The 12,431-nt window shown below is 36.6% G+C and overlaps 1 protein-coding gene across 2 annotated transcripts in view; it reads left to right on the forward strand.

The window, feature by feature from the left end:
* YES1 (YES proto-oncogene 1, Src family tyrosine kinase) overlaps window positions 1-12,431 on the forward strand; it is a 31,920-nt gene that overhangs the window by 4,135 nt on the left and 15,354 nt on the right. Inside the window, exons 2-6 of one of the 2 annotated variants that reach the window (XM_021706013.1) lie at window positions 192-464; window positions 5,196-5,295; window positions 8,028-8,126; window positions 10,079-10,182; window positions 10,265-10,414. In XM_021706013.1, the coding sequence (XP_021561688.1) occupies window positions 200-464; window positions 5,196-5,295; window positions 8,028-8,126; window positions 10,079-10,182; window positions 10,265-10,414 (718 nt within the window). In that variant the 5' untranslated portion in view covers window positions 192-199. Of the gene's footprint in view, window positions 1-171; window positions 465-5,195; window positions 5,296-8,027; window positions 8,127-10,078; window positions 10,183-10,264; window positions 10,415-12,431 lie in introns of those variants that run through there. The other variant, XM_008072214.2, reaches the window with a different exon arrangement.

Consider the following 12,431-nt stretch of genomic DNA (forward strand, 5'->3'; position numbering starts at 1 on the left):
AAAAAGTAATTTTTTTAGGGGATTCCCCCCCCCCTTGTATTCAGCTGTGTAGTTTTATCATTGTTTTGTTAATGTTACTTTTTTTTCTGGGGTAAAAATGCCTTGTTTAAAGTCAGCTTTTGAATTGTGTCTTTTTGCAATATCTAGTATGTTAACTGATTCTCAAAATACTTGCCTTATCATCTCTGTAGATTTTATAATGGGCTGCATTAAAAGTAAAGAAAACAAAAGTCCAACCATTAAATACAGAAATGAGAGTACTCCAGAGCCTGTCAGTTCAAATGTGAGCCATTATGGAGCAGAACACACTGCGGTGGCACCGTCATCTTCAGCAAAGGGAACAGCAGTTAATTTTAGCAGTCTTTCAATAACACCATTTGGAGGATCCTCAGGGGTGACACCTTTTGGAGGAGCATCTTCTTCATTCTCAGTGGTGCCAAGTTCATATCCTCCTGGATTAACAGGTGAGATTTAAATGGACAATTATGTTATCTGAGAATATAAACTTGGGTAATACATGCTTAAGGTTTGTCTGCTGTTAAGAAAAATATCTTACTAGATGACTTTTCAAATAAGTATGTGTGAGAATTAGTTTTCTCATAAATATTAATGTCTTGTATACATGGGTATGGTTCTGGGAAATTTGCTGATAATCTTATGGTGACTAGGTAGTGGGTTATATCATCATTTCATTAACTGATATTCAAATAATTATTGAGCCAGTGTGGCAGGCACTGGGAATATAAAGATTATAAACATATATTTCTCCCTCAGGAATTGTATGACTTCTCAAGATTGTAAAGTCTTTTGCATTATTAAAATATCATAGCCGGGCTCGGTGGCTCAGCCTATAATCCAGTGCCTTTGGGAGGCTGAGGTGAGTGGATTGCCTGAGCCCACGGGTTCAAGACCCACCTGGACAGCGAGACTTCATCTCTACAATAAATCAAAAAAATCAGCCGGGTGTGGTAGCGCATGCCTGTAATTCCGGCTACTTGGAAGGCTAAGGTGGAAGGATTGCCGGACCCCAGCAGGTCAAGGCCGTGGTGGCCGGGAGCGGCCACTGCACTCCAGTCTTGGTGACAGAGTGAGACTCCAACTCAAAAAAGAAAAAAAAATAGTAATTACTTAATAATTGTTAACAATGTAGTAATGATAAAAGCGTTTTTCTCAGACACTACTGATTTTAAAAAGAGAAATCCTGAGGCTGAGAGAGTTTAGATTATTCCCCTCCAGCCCCCACTCCTGCCCCAGTCACAGATAGTAGGTAGGAGAGCTCACATTTAATGTCCTGTTTCAGAACCCCATTTATTATATTATCATTCTTGATAGCTGACAAGCTAAAAAAATTTATTCAAAAACTTTAAAAAGAGAGAAAATGAGCTCTTTCATAGAGCGTCCTATATCAGGATGCTTTTCACTGAAATAACAAAGTGTAGCTAGCTTGGAAAGGTAGCGTGATCTCCAGGATTCCTTGATAACAGCAGTTCCATGATGTCATCAAGTATTCAGGTTTCTTTCATCTCTCCTGCAGCCCTTGAAGTGTGTCCACTTTATCTTTCGGCTTGGCCAAACAGCTGCCAGCATTACATCAAACAACATATATTCTACTTATGTATGTATTTATTTACTTATTTATTTAGAATCAGAGTCTCACTATGTTGCCCAGACTGGAGTGCAGTGGTGCAATCATGGCTACTGCAGCCTCCACCTACTAGACTCAGGTGATCCTCTTGCCTCAACCTTCCAAGTAGCTGAAACTACAGATGCATGCCACCACGCTTGACTAATTTATTTATTGTAGAGATGAGGTCTTGCCAAGTTGCCTAGGTTGGTCTCGAACTCCTGAGCTCAGGCAATCCTCTTGCCTCTGCCTCCCAAAGTACTGGGATTACAGACATGAACCACCACACCCAGCCCATATGTCCTTATTAACAACCAATGGGGACAAAAGAGAAATTTCTTCTACAAGCATGGGCTATAAATTTGTTTCCTCAGTCTGTTCCATCTGGGCCAAGAACAAAGCTAGAGGATTGCAACGCACTGTTAGATTTTATTTGGGGAGTTATGTACATCAGAGTTGATTACAATCTTAATGCTAACCCTCTAACTCTAAATACTTCAGTAATAGTAACTTCAGTAATAGATGACCATGATGGTATTTCTTAGTCATTTCAAAAGTTTAAATTATTTCCAGGGTTATATGTTTGGGAAGGATAGTAATCCAAAATGGTTAAAATAAATGCTGTTACTGGCTGGGCATGGTGGCTCATACCTATTATCCCAGAACTTTGGGAGGCTGGAGTGAGAGGATTGCCTGAACCCACGGGTTCAGGACCAGCCTGGACAACTTGACAAGACCTCATCTCTACAATTAAAAAAAAAAATTAGCCATGCATGGTGGCACAAGTCTGTAGTTCCAGCTACTTGGACGACTGAGGCGGACGGATTGCCTGAACCCAGCACGTCGAGGCTGCGGTAGCCATGAACCTGACTGCACTGCAGCCTGGGGGAGAGAGTGAGACTCCAACTCAAAATAAAATAAAATAAATGTTGTTATTTAAAGGCATACTTTAGTTACCTAAAGCAATCTACTAAAGCAGTACTCCATTAAGGGTGTTCATTTATAACTCAACAGATATGGAGTGTGTGTACAGAGTATCGAGGGGTAAGCAAGACAAACAGTGTTTCTGTCCTGATGTAGCTTACATTATATAGGACTGGACAATAATTAGTGACTAAACAACTAAACAGGATAATTGATGGTTCCTAAATGCTTTAAAATGCCGTAAAGGAATGAACTAGAATGATTGGTGAAGGCCTTATAGTTGGTCAGGGAACACTACCTCAAGAAGCACTCACTGGAGCTGCAATTTGATTGACGAAAGTGACCTAATTAGGTGCAGAGCTGGGGAAGGAGATTTCTAGAGAGAATAACAAATGGAAATTTCAAGAGATACAGATGAGTAGTGGCCAGGTGACTCAAGCCTGTAATCCCAGCACTTCAGGAGGCTGAGGCAAGAGGATTGCCTGAGTTCGCGGGTTCAAGACCAACCTGGGCAACATGGTGAGACCTTGTCTCTACAATGAATAAAATAAGTAGCCAGGCATGGTAGTGCACACCTATAGTTCCAGCTACTTGGAAGGCTGAGGTAGAAGGATCACTGTAGCCCAGCAGATCGATGCTGGATAGCTGTGAGTGTGCCACTGCACTCCAGCCTGGGTGACAGAGTGAGACTCCAAGTCAAAAAAAAAAAAAAAAAGTTTTGAGAATTAGTGGGGAGGCCAGTGTAAGAAGAGGGGAGGGGAGAATTGTATGATACAAGATTGAAGAGTTAGGTGGGAGACTACAGTTACTCAGGATATCATAGACTCTGGTAAAAAGTTTGGGTTTTATTCAAAACCAGAAAAAAAGCAATTGAAGTGATTAAGTAAAGGATTTATGTGATTGAATTTCTTTTTTAAAAAACTGACTCTGGTAGCTGTGTATAGAATGGATGGTAGGAAACCAATATCGAAGCAGATTAGGAGACTAGTACTCTCAACAGTCCCAGAAGTCCCAGTGAGAGATGATAAGGAGTTGGGTTAAGGTATCAGCAGTGGAAATGAAAAGTAAACAAATAAGATATTTTAGAGGCAAAATTGATAGCACTAGTAATTGGGTTGACTTGAGTACCTCATTAGATAGTAGTGCCATTTGCTTAGACGGAGACAGGTAAATGTAAATTAGAGGAAGAAAAACAAGAACTTTGTTTCGTTTTGTAATAAATTTTAAATCTTACTGACATTCAAGTGGAGATGTCAACTAGGCAGTTGATATATGACAGACTCAAGGGAGAAGCTAAGTAAATGAGATAATATTGTGAGTGATTATATTTTTACCCTTGGCTTTTTATTGCTCTCTGTTTAGAGACAGCAGGTTTTATACTGTGTTCTACCTTTCAAGCATTTGTACTTATTAGTCTATTTGTAGTTGCACCACTATTTTAAAATATTGAAAACTAATAGTTGATCTCACAAGTGAATGGAATTATATTGAGTAGAGTATATACATATTCAAATTAAGAGTATGTTGGTCAAAGGATATAAAATTTAAGCTATATAGGAGGACTAAGTTCAAGAAATCTGTTGTACAACATGGTGTTAATAACTATATTCTTGAAAATTGCTAACAGAGTTGATTTCAAATATTCTTACCACACAAATGATATGTGAGGCAGTGATACGTTAATTAGCTTGATTTAGCCATTATGCAGTGTACACATATTTCAAGACATCATGTTGTACACAATAGATACAATGTTTTTAAAAGGATATCAATATATAATGAGTTTTTCTTAACAAGAATACTTGCCTTGAATAATTTTAAACATTGGAATGCCATGTATATTGTATATATTAGTCCTATTGTTATTTGTTTTGTTTGGAGATACTAATTTGACTGTTCAGTGTGCTGATCTCTTAAAGCATCTTCACATAATGCTAAATATGACAGTTATTTTTGGAATTTATACTTTATAATTTATATTGACCATGCCATTCAATTTTTAAGACAAATATAACATTTTTAAGTGTTAAGTATATAATAAACAATCTTACTAAATCCCTAGTTAGTACTGTTAATGATTCAATGAAATTTTTCACCTGTTGTTTGAGAAATTGAGAAGAATAATTTCAGTAGTGGTTTCTCTGTCAAATAATTGATTTAAAATTTGACTGTATTTTCAAGCCAGATATGTTGCTGCCATAGTCAAATTTAGGTCAGGAGTGGTGGCTATGCCTGTAATCTCAATATTTTGGGAGACCGAGATGAGAGGATCACTTGAGGCCAGGAGTTCAAGACCAGCCTGGAAAACATATCAACACCCTATCTTTACAAAAGAAAATTTGGTTAAATTAAATTTGTTTCCTTAAATCTGTAGAGTTATTCTAGAATTTGTAGAATACAGTAGTTTTATGCAGGGTCTTAAGAGCACTTAAGCTTAAGACCAGTTATTGTTAACAGTTATCGTTCTAGAATATAAGATATGGTCATGTCTCTCCTTTAATGTTTTTTAGTAACTACAACTTCTAAAAATAGATTCTGGAGATGAGAGAAAACTATCCTTAAGCTTTTTTGCTGGCAGTACTTCTTTATTTCTCCTTCGTTACTATATATCTATGTAATTTACCTTGATCTTTTTCTTCTTTGATAGGTGGTGTTACTATATTTGTGGCCTTATATGATTATGAAGCTAGAACTACAGAAGACCTTTCATTTAAGAAGGGTGAAAGATTTCAAATAATTAACAATACGTAAGTATTATGAATATTTTGTGAGGGAGAAATACTGACAGAACCCTAGTCTTTACACTGAAACCACTGAGCTAGCTAGTTGATGATCAGAAGATGAGAAAGGTAGGGCATGGGTGTGGTGTCTGCCCACTGAGTATAACGATGCGTTTGCCTTCTTTAGACACATGGCATAACACTACTGCTGTTGCCAGAAGTTATTACTTTGCAAATTGTGTGGCTCTGGTTCTTCCATAAACAGAGATTTAAGAATGAAGAGTTATTGAGAGGGGTATATGCAAGTATATTACATTAAAAACAAAAGACTTTAAAGAGAATTCTGTTTCTATTTTTCTAATACCAAGTGGCTTAAAGATCTTACCTCTTTTTCCTAAAGAAGTAAAGAGGAAAAGTTGAATAAGGAACCCCTGTATTCTCAAACTAAACAAATTAAGTTGCTTTTTCATTCTGTGGCTCTTGGACTTTTTGTCTAGAGGCCCACCATAGAAAATTTGATGCTTTTCATAGAAAATAGATCCCGTAATTTCATCTGCAAGCATAACGACCTCTTTGTACCTTCTCAAAATATATGTTATGGTCTCTTTGCTCCCAGTCATGTTTCATTGTATCCTTGTTCCCAATTGCTACCAGTTGTTCCAGAACATAAGACAATCTTGTCTCTCTTCTTTAAAATCCTTTGGTAACTACCAATTGCCATCAAGATAGAAGAAAAATGATAGTAGTTGCTATCATTCATTGATAATTTACTGTGTGCGTCTCTCCCTTTTTCACTGCACCACCAAGCCAGACTAAATTACTTTAAATTTTCTGAGTATGCTGGAGTTTCTCATTCTCGTCATGTCTTCACACATGCTATTTATATTTTTCTGCATCGTGGCTTCTCATCCCTTCATTTCTTTCAGTTATCTGGCTAATTCTACTCATCCTTCAAAATGTAGTTCCTATGTCCTTTCTCTAGGATACTTTTTCTTAGAGTCTTCTCTTTCCTGGCCTGGTCCCCACCTCCTGCTGGATTCAGTGTCTCTTTTATGTGTTCACATAGCAGCCTGTGCAAACCTAAATCATAGTTCTCATCATATTTGAATTATAATTTGTCACTTGCTTGTCATTCTTTTAAACCAGTAGTTCTCAACATGGAGGAAATCTTCATGTTGCCAATGTGGAGACATGTTTGATTGTTACAATTGGGGCGCTGCAACTCTCAGCTAGTGGGTGGAGGCCGGGGTAAACATCGTACAGTGCTTGCGACAGCCCCCACAACAGTTATCAAGCCCAAAGTATCAGTAGTGTTCAGCTTGCACAACACAGCTCTAAACTGGGAGTTCTTTGAGGTAAAGGACTGTCTTTTTACCTTTGTTTCCAGAGCACCCTATTGTAAAGTATGTCTCTTAATAGGTATTCAGTAAATGTTTGAATGAATCAGTGAATGCTTAGCAGGATCAAATGCAAAGTTTTTGATTTATATATCTAAAAGTACTTAATATGTACTAGGAAATCACAAACCAAGTGTATGGGCTTCTAAATATTTGAATTATGAAGGGATTTTTAAAATTATTTTCTAGAGCAAATTGACCATAAGCATTTATAAAATTTCAATTTAGATAATATGTTTTTAGGTCTTTGGTGAAGCAAAACATGTATTTAATCTTTAGTAGCAAATCCCACATATATCTTCCTTATTACAGACTGATAATATTTGCTCTTTTCACATTAATTTTGGAAAAGGAAAGGCTTATATATTGCAAACCACATGTAGTTCATGTTCTGAATTGTAATTTAATTTTAATCTTATTGGAATATTTACAGATAACATATTTATAAATATATTATTCTAAATTCAATTTTTAATTTTATTGTTCATTGTTAATTATTTGGCTATAGGATTGCTAAAGCATTGTGATTTTTTTTTTCTAAGATGACTGAAAACCAACATTATAGTTTACAAACTGTTAAAATAAGAAAAGCATTTGGCAACAAAAGAGAAATGAACTGTTGATACATACTACAACATAGATGAACCTTGAAAAAATGATGCTAAATGAAAGAAGCCAATCACAAAAGACCACACATTGTTTTATTCCATTTACATGAAATGCGCACAGTAGGCATATCCACAGAAAGTAGATTAGTGGTTGGCAGTGATGGAGGTGGAGAGGGTTGTGGGGAGGGGAATAACTGCTAATGGTAAAGGCTTTCTTTTTGGGGTGATGAAAATGCTGTAAAGTTGATTGTGATAATTGTTGCACAACTCTGAATGTATTAAAAACTACTAAATTGTACGTCTTAAGTGGGGAGATTTTATCGTATGTAAATTATATTTCAAAGCTGTAGAAAAGCATTTAATAAGAACTAAGTAATTCGAAGGATTTACCTCCCAGATTGTTTTATTCACTGTAGTTTATTGTCTTAGGTTGCAAGAATTATGTAAAAAAAGAGATTTCATTGCTAAAATTAAAGTGTGTAGTGTTTTTATTTTTATTTGGAGCAGAAGTATGCAGTTGTGCTTTTGTTTAGTCTTATTCCTTAATTCAATTGTGTTTTTGTTTAATCTTATTCCTTAATTTATATAACCTATTTTTTAATATTCTTTCAGTTTAATTATTGATCAAATGAATGCATGAATTAAAAATGGAAGTGAAACCTCTTAGCTATCTCAGATAAAAGACAACACAGCAATAATTGTACCTTGGGCAATATAGTCTACCTTGTGGTGATTGTTGTTTTATGTGTTGCAGGGAAGGAGACTGGTGGGAAGCAAGATCAATTGCTACAGGAAAGAATGGTTATATCCCTAGCAATTATGTAGCGCCTGCGGATTCCATTCAGGCAGAAGAGTACGGCATGACTTCATATTTTATTAATTATTTTGATTTTTAAAAATGTTTTAATGCACATTTTACTTAGCCACAACTTTACACACACAGAATTACACACCAGTCTTAATACAGCTAATGTATTATATTAAGAGATGTTACTAGAAAATTAATAATTAATATCATAGTATCCATTTAGAGCAGGATCACAAATGAATCTGTATCAGTCATACTTCCTTATGACTAGTCTCTCTCCTTTTCACATTAAAAAATGTAGATCTATTAACCCTTTTCATATTTTACAGACTTTCTCATTTCAAAAATTTACCTTAAATTAGTAGTATTTTATCAGTATTAACTTCTTGATTTAGGCACTTGCATTTTGGTTATTAGGCAAGTATCTTATCTTTTCAGAAGTACACACTGAATTATTGAGGATAATAGTGCAGCATGTTTACAACTTAAATTAATGAAGGACAAAATTTGTGTTTGTATGCATGTGTATGTGTGTATATATATGTACCCATACATACATATGGAGAAAAGGAGAGAGAGAGTATGACAAAGCAAAATATTAAGAGCTGGGGAACATAGTTATAGGGTGTATGGAAGTTCTATGTATTATTTTTGCAACTTGTTTGGGGGGCAGGGAATCAGGTTCTCACTTTGTCTCCCAGGCTGCAGTATAGTGGCACGATCACAGCTTACTCCACCTCAGTTTCCCTAGTAGCTGGGACTACAGACATGTGCCACTGCACCTGGCTAATTTTTTTTCTTTGTTTGTAGAGACAAGGTCTCACTCTGTTGCTGAGGCTGGTCTTGAACTCCTGGTTTCAAGCAACCCTCTCGCCTTAGCCTCCCAAAGTGCTGGGATTATAGGCATGAGCCACCACATTCAGTCTATTTTTATAATTTTTAAAAAGTCAGAGTTCACCTTTAGTAACATATTACTTTTAGGTTAGACCAGTTTTTCTGGTATCCATAAATGCTATTTTATTTTCATATTACAACACTTAGCACAATACCTTGCATATAGTATATGCTCTATCAATATTTGTTTTCATTTATTAATATGTAATTTGTCTCTATAACTCTGTTCTACTATGTTGCTTGCTACTTTGTTTTATTCTTTTTTCTTCTCCAGGACTCTGTAAGCTATTCCACAGCAGAGACTATCATTTTTATTTCAAAACTTTATTATATCAAACCTACGCACATATAGAGTTGCTAATAACTTGGGTATGGTATATTTGTGTCTTACTGAATACAGATGATCCTCTCTTCCCAGAGAGCCACTTTTCTTCTTCCTATTATAGTCTTAGCATTGTCATTTGTGTCTGACAGAAAGTATCTGCCTCTTATTTGACTGCCTTTCCTTCTCCATTTACTGTTCTGTGACTGCCAGGTGAAATTTTTTTTTTTTGTATTGTTTTGTTTTTTGAGCAGAAGTCTCACTCTGTTGTCCAGACTGGAATGCAATGGCATGATTGTGGCAACCACAACCTTGACCTGCTGGCCTTAGTCAATCCTTCCGCCTCAGCCTTCCAAATAGCAGGGACTACAGGCGCACACTATCATGGCCAGCTAATTTTTGGATTTATTGCGGAGATGAGGTCTCACCATGTTGCCTAGGCTGGTTTCGAACTCCTGGGTCAGGCAGTCCTCTTACCTATCTTCCTAAGTGCTGGGATTATAGGTGTGAGCTGCCAAGCCCGGCCCCAGGTAGAGTTTTAAGAGGCATGTTGAGTGGTCAATACATGGAAATACTATTAGAATATATTGTAAACAGTAAAATCTGTAATATTCCCATTTAATACATAAACATCTTTAATTATGTTTGCTGTGTTTTAAGCTATGTCCTGTTGTTAATCTTTATTATCTTCCCTACCCCACTCCGTTCTTACTGATATTTAGGAATAATTTTTCTGAACATCCTACCTTTGCAATTCAAAACACTATTAATTATTTTCCAGATGGTATTTTGGCAAAATGGGGAGAAAGGATGCTGAAAGATTACTTCTGAATCCTGGGAATCAACGAGGTATATTCCTAGTAAGAGAGAGTGAAACTACTAAAGGTATGAATATTGTTGAGTATAAATGTTTCTCAGGGTGGTATTTTGAAAAAGAGATAGTAAAAGTACTCATTTTCTCCATTAGGTGCTTATTCCCTCTCTATTCGTGATTGGGATGAGATAAGAGGTGACAATGTGAAACACTACAAAATTAGGAAACTTGACAATGGTGGATACTATATCACAACCAGAGCACAATTTGATACTCTGCAGAAATTGGTGAAACACTACACAGGTAGGTGAATATTTCAAAGGTAAAACTTATTTACTTGTGTTCTGTTTTATGAGGACAAAATCCATGTCTTCATTTCTCTTAAGATTTTACATACTCCTTTACACATAATACATGCCCAATAAATGTCTGTTGTATTCTAGCTTAAAAATGAGGAACAGAAGGCCGGGCTTGGTGGCTCAGCCTGTAATCCCACGCCTTTGGGAGGCTGAGGTGAGTGAATTGCCTGAGCCTGCGGGTTTGAGACCCGCCTGGGCAGCGAGACCTCATCTCTACAATAAATCAAAAAATCAGCCGGGCGTGGTAGCGCATACCTGTAATTCCAGCTACTTGGAAGGCTGAGATGGAAGGATCGCCGGAGCCCAGCAGGTCAAGGCTGCGGTGGCCGGGAGCGGCCATTGCTCTCCAGTCTGGGTGACAGAGTGAGATTCCAACTCAAAAAAAAAAAAAAAATTGAGGAACAGAGCCCAGCAAGTTGAGGCAGCAGTGGCCATGAGAGTGTCACTGCACTGCAGCCCAGGTGACAGAGTGAGACTCTGACTCAAAAATACAATACAATACAATACAGTACAATGCAAGAATAAAATAAAATAAAGGAACAGGTAATACTTAGTACTTGAATTGAGTTCTTAGATAATATACTAAAATCAGACTGTCATCATTTGAGTTTTTATATCTTACTGACAGAGTATTTACTTTGGAATTTCATTGTATAACATATAAATGCCAAGATAGATTGTGAAAATAAATAAACATAAAAGCAGATGTTTTATTTATGGACATTTACTAAGTAGATAAAACTAAACATAGAAAAAGCTATGTCAGAAGAATTACCCTCCCCTGTGTGGTCTGGATCACAAAAGATCTCCTTTATAATGTATAAATCCAGTATAAATCCTATGAAATTTAGTCTGAAGATTCATTTTTCTTATCATAGCGAATTAACCTATAACAACTATAGGTATTTTTGTTTTTCAAGGACCACTGGAAGGTACTTAATACTAGAGTCTTCTCTCTCAAAATTTGTCATTACCAATTTGGTATGTGACTGCATCTGAAAGTGTTTGCATGATTGGTACTGGGGAGGGGAAGTTTCCATGGTAATTTCTTCTTTAGTGACAGCTAGCTGCAAGCTGAGTCTTTCTAATCAACCAGCAATCTTGATATTGATCGAGCATGTTATCAAGCAGTGGCATCACTTGTAATTGCCTTTGTTAGATTGTGAATTTGTGTGGTTACTTAGTAGAATGGGAAGGAAAGTGTCTCATTTACAGTAGGAAAGAGTGTGTAATCAGGATTCACAAGTCAAGCCATTATGAATCTGAGGCTCCCTGCCTTTGTGTCCTTTATTTAAAATTCAATCTCCTGCTGGGCACAATGGCTTATATCTGCAATGCCAGCTATTTGGGAAGCTGAGGCAGGAGAATGGCTTGAGGCCAAGAGTTTGGGCCTGGCAACACAGTGAGGCCCCCCTCTTTAAAAAAAAAAAAAATCAGTCCTCTAAATGAACTTTATCCTTGATTTTTGGTATGCCTCTTATATGCCTCTTACAAATTAGTGATTATTAGATATAACAGTTTATGATAGCATTATCTTTTAAAATAAATAAAGCCCAATTGTCAAAAGCAGAACTTTGGAGCAGACATACCTGGGTTTGAATCCCATCTCTGCTACTTAGTAACTCCAGAACCTTATGAAAGTTGCATAAGTTTTCAAAGCCTCATTTATATGAGATATTTGTAAAATACTGAATTAGCACAATACCGGAGCATAGTAAGTATTTAACAAATATAACTTTTAAAATGTATTTAACAAAATATTTCACTTACTAGGCACGGTGGTGCATACTTGTAATCCCAGCACTTTGGGAAGTGGAGCTGAGAATTGGAACTCAAGACCAGCCTGGGCAATGTAGCGGGACCTCGTCTTTACCCAAAAAAAAAAAAAATTTAGCTGGATATAGTGGCTTATGCCTGTAATCTTTAGGAGGCCAAGGCAGGAGAATTACTTGAGTCCAGGA

This window comes from Carlito syrichta, unplaced genomic scaffold (assembly GCF_000164805.1).
Source record: "Carlito syrichta isolate Samal-C Ts95f unplaced genomic scaffold, Tarsius_syrichta-2.0.1 Scaffold314876, whole genome shotgun sequence".
In the NCBI taxonomy this organism is placed as follows: domain Eukaryota; kingdom Metazoa; phylum Chordata; class Mammalia; order Primates; family Tarsiidae; genus Carlito; species Carlito syrichta.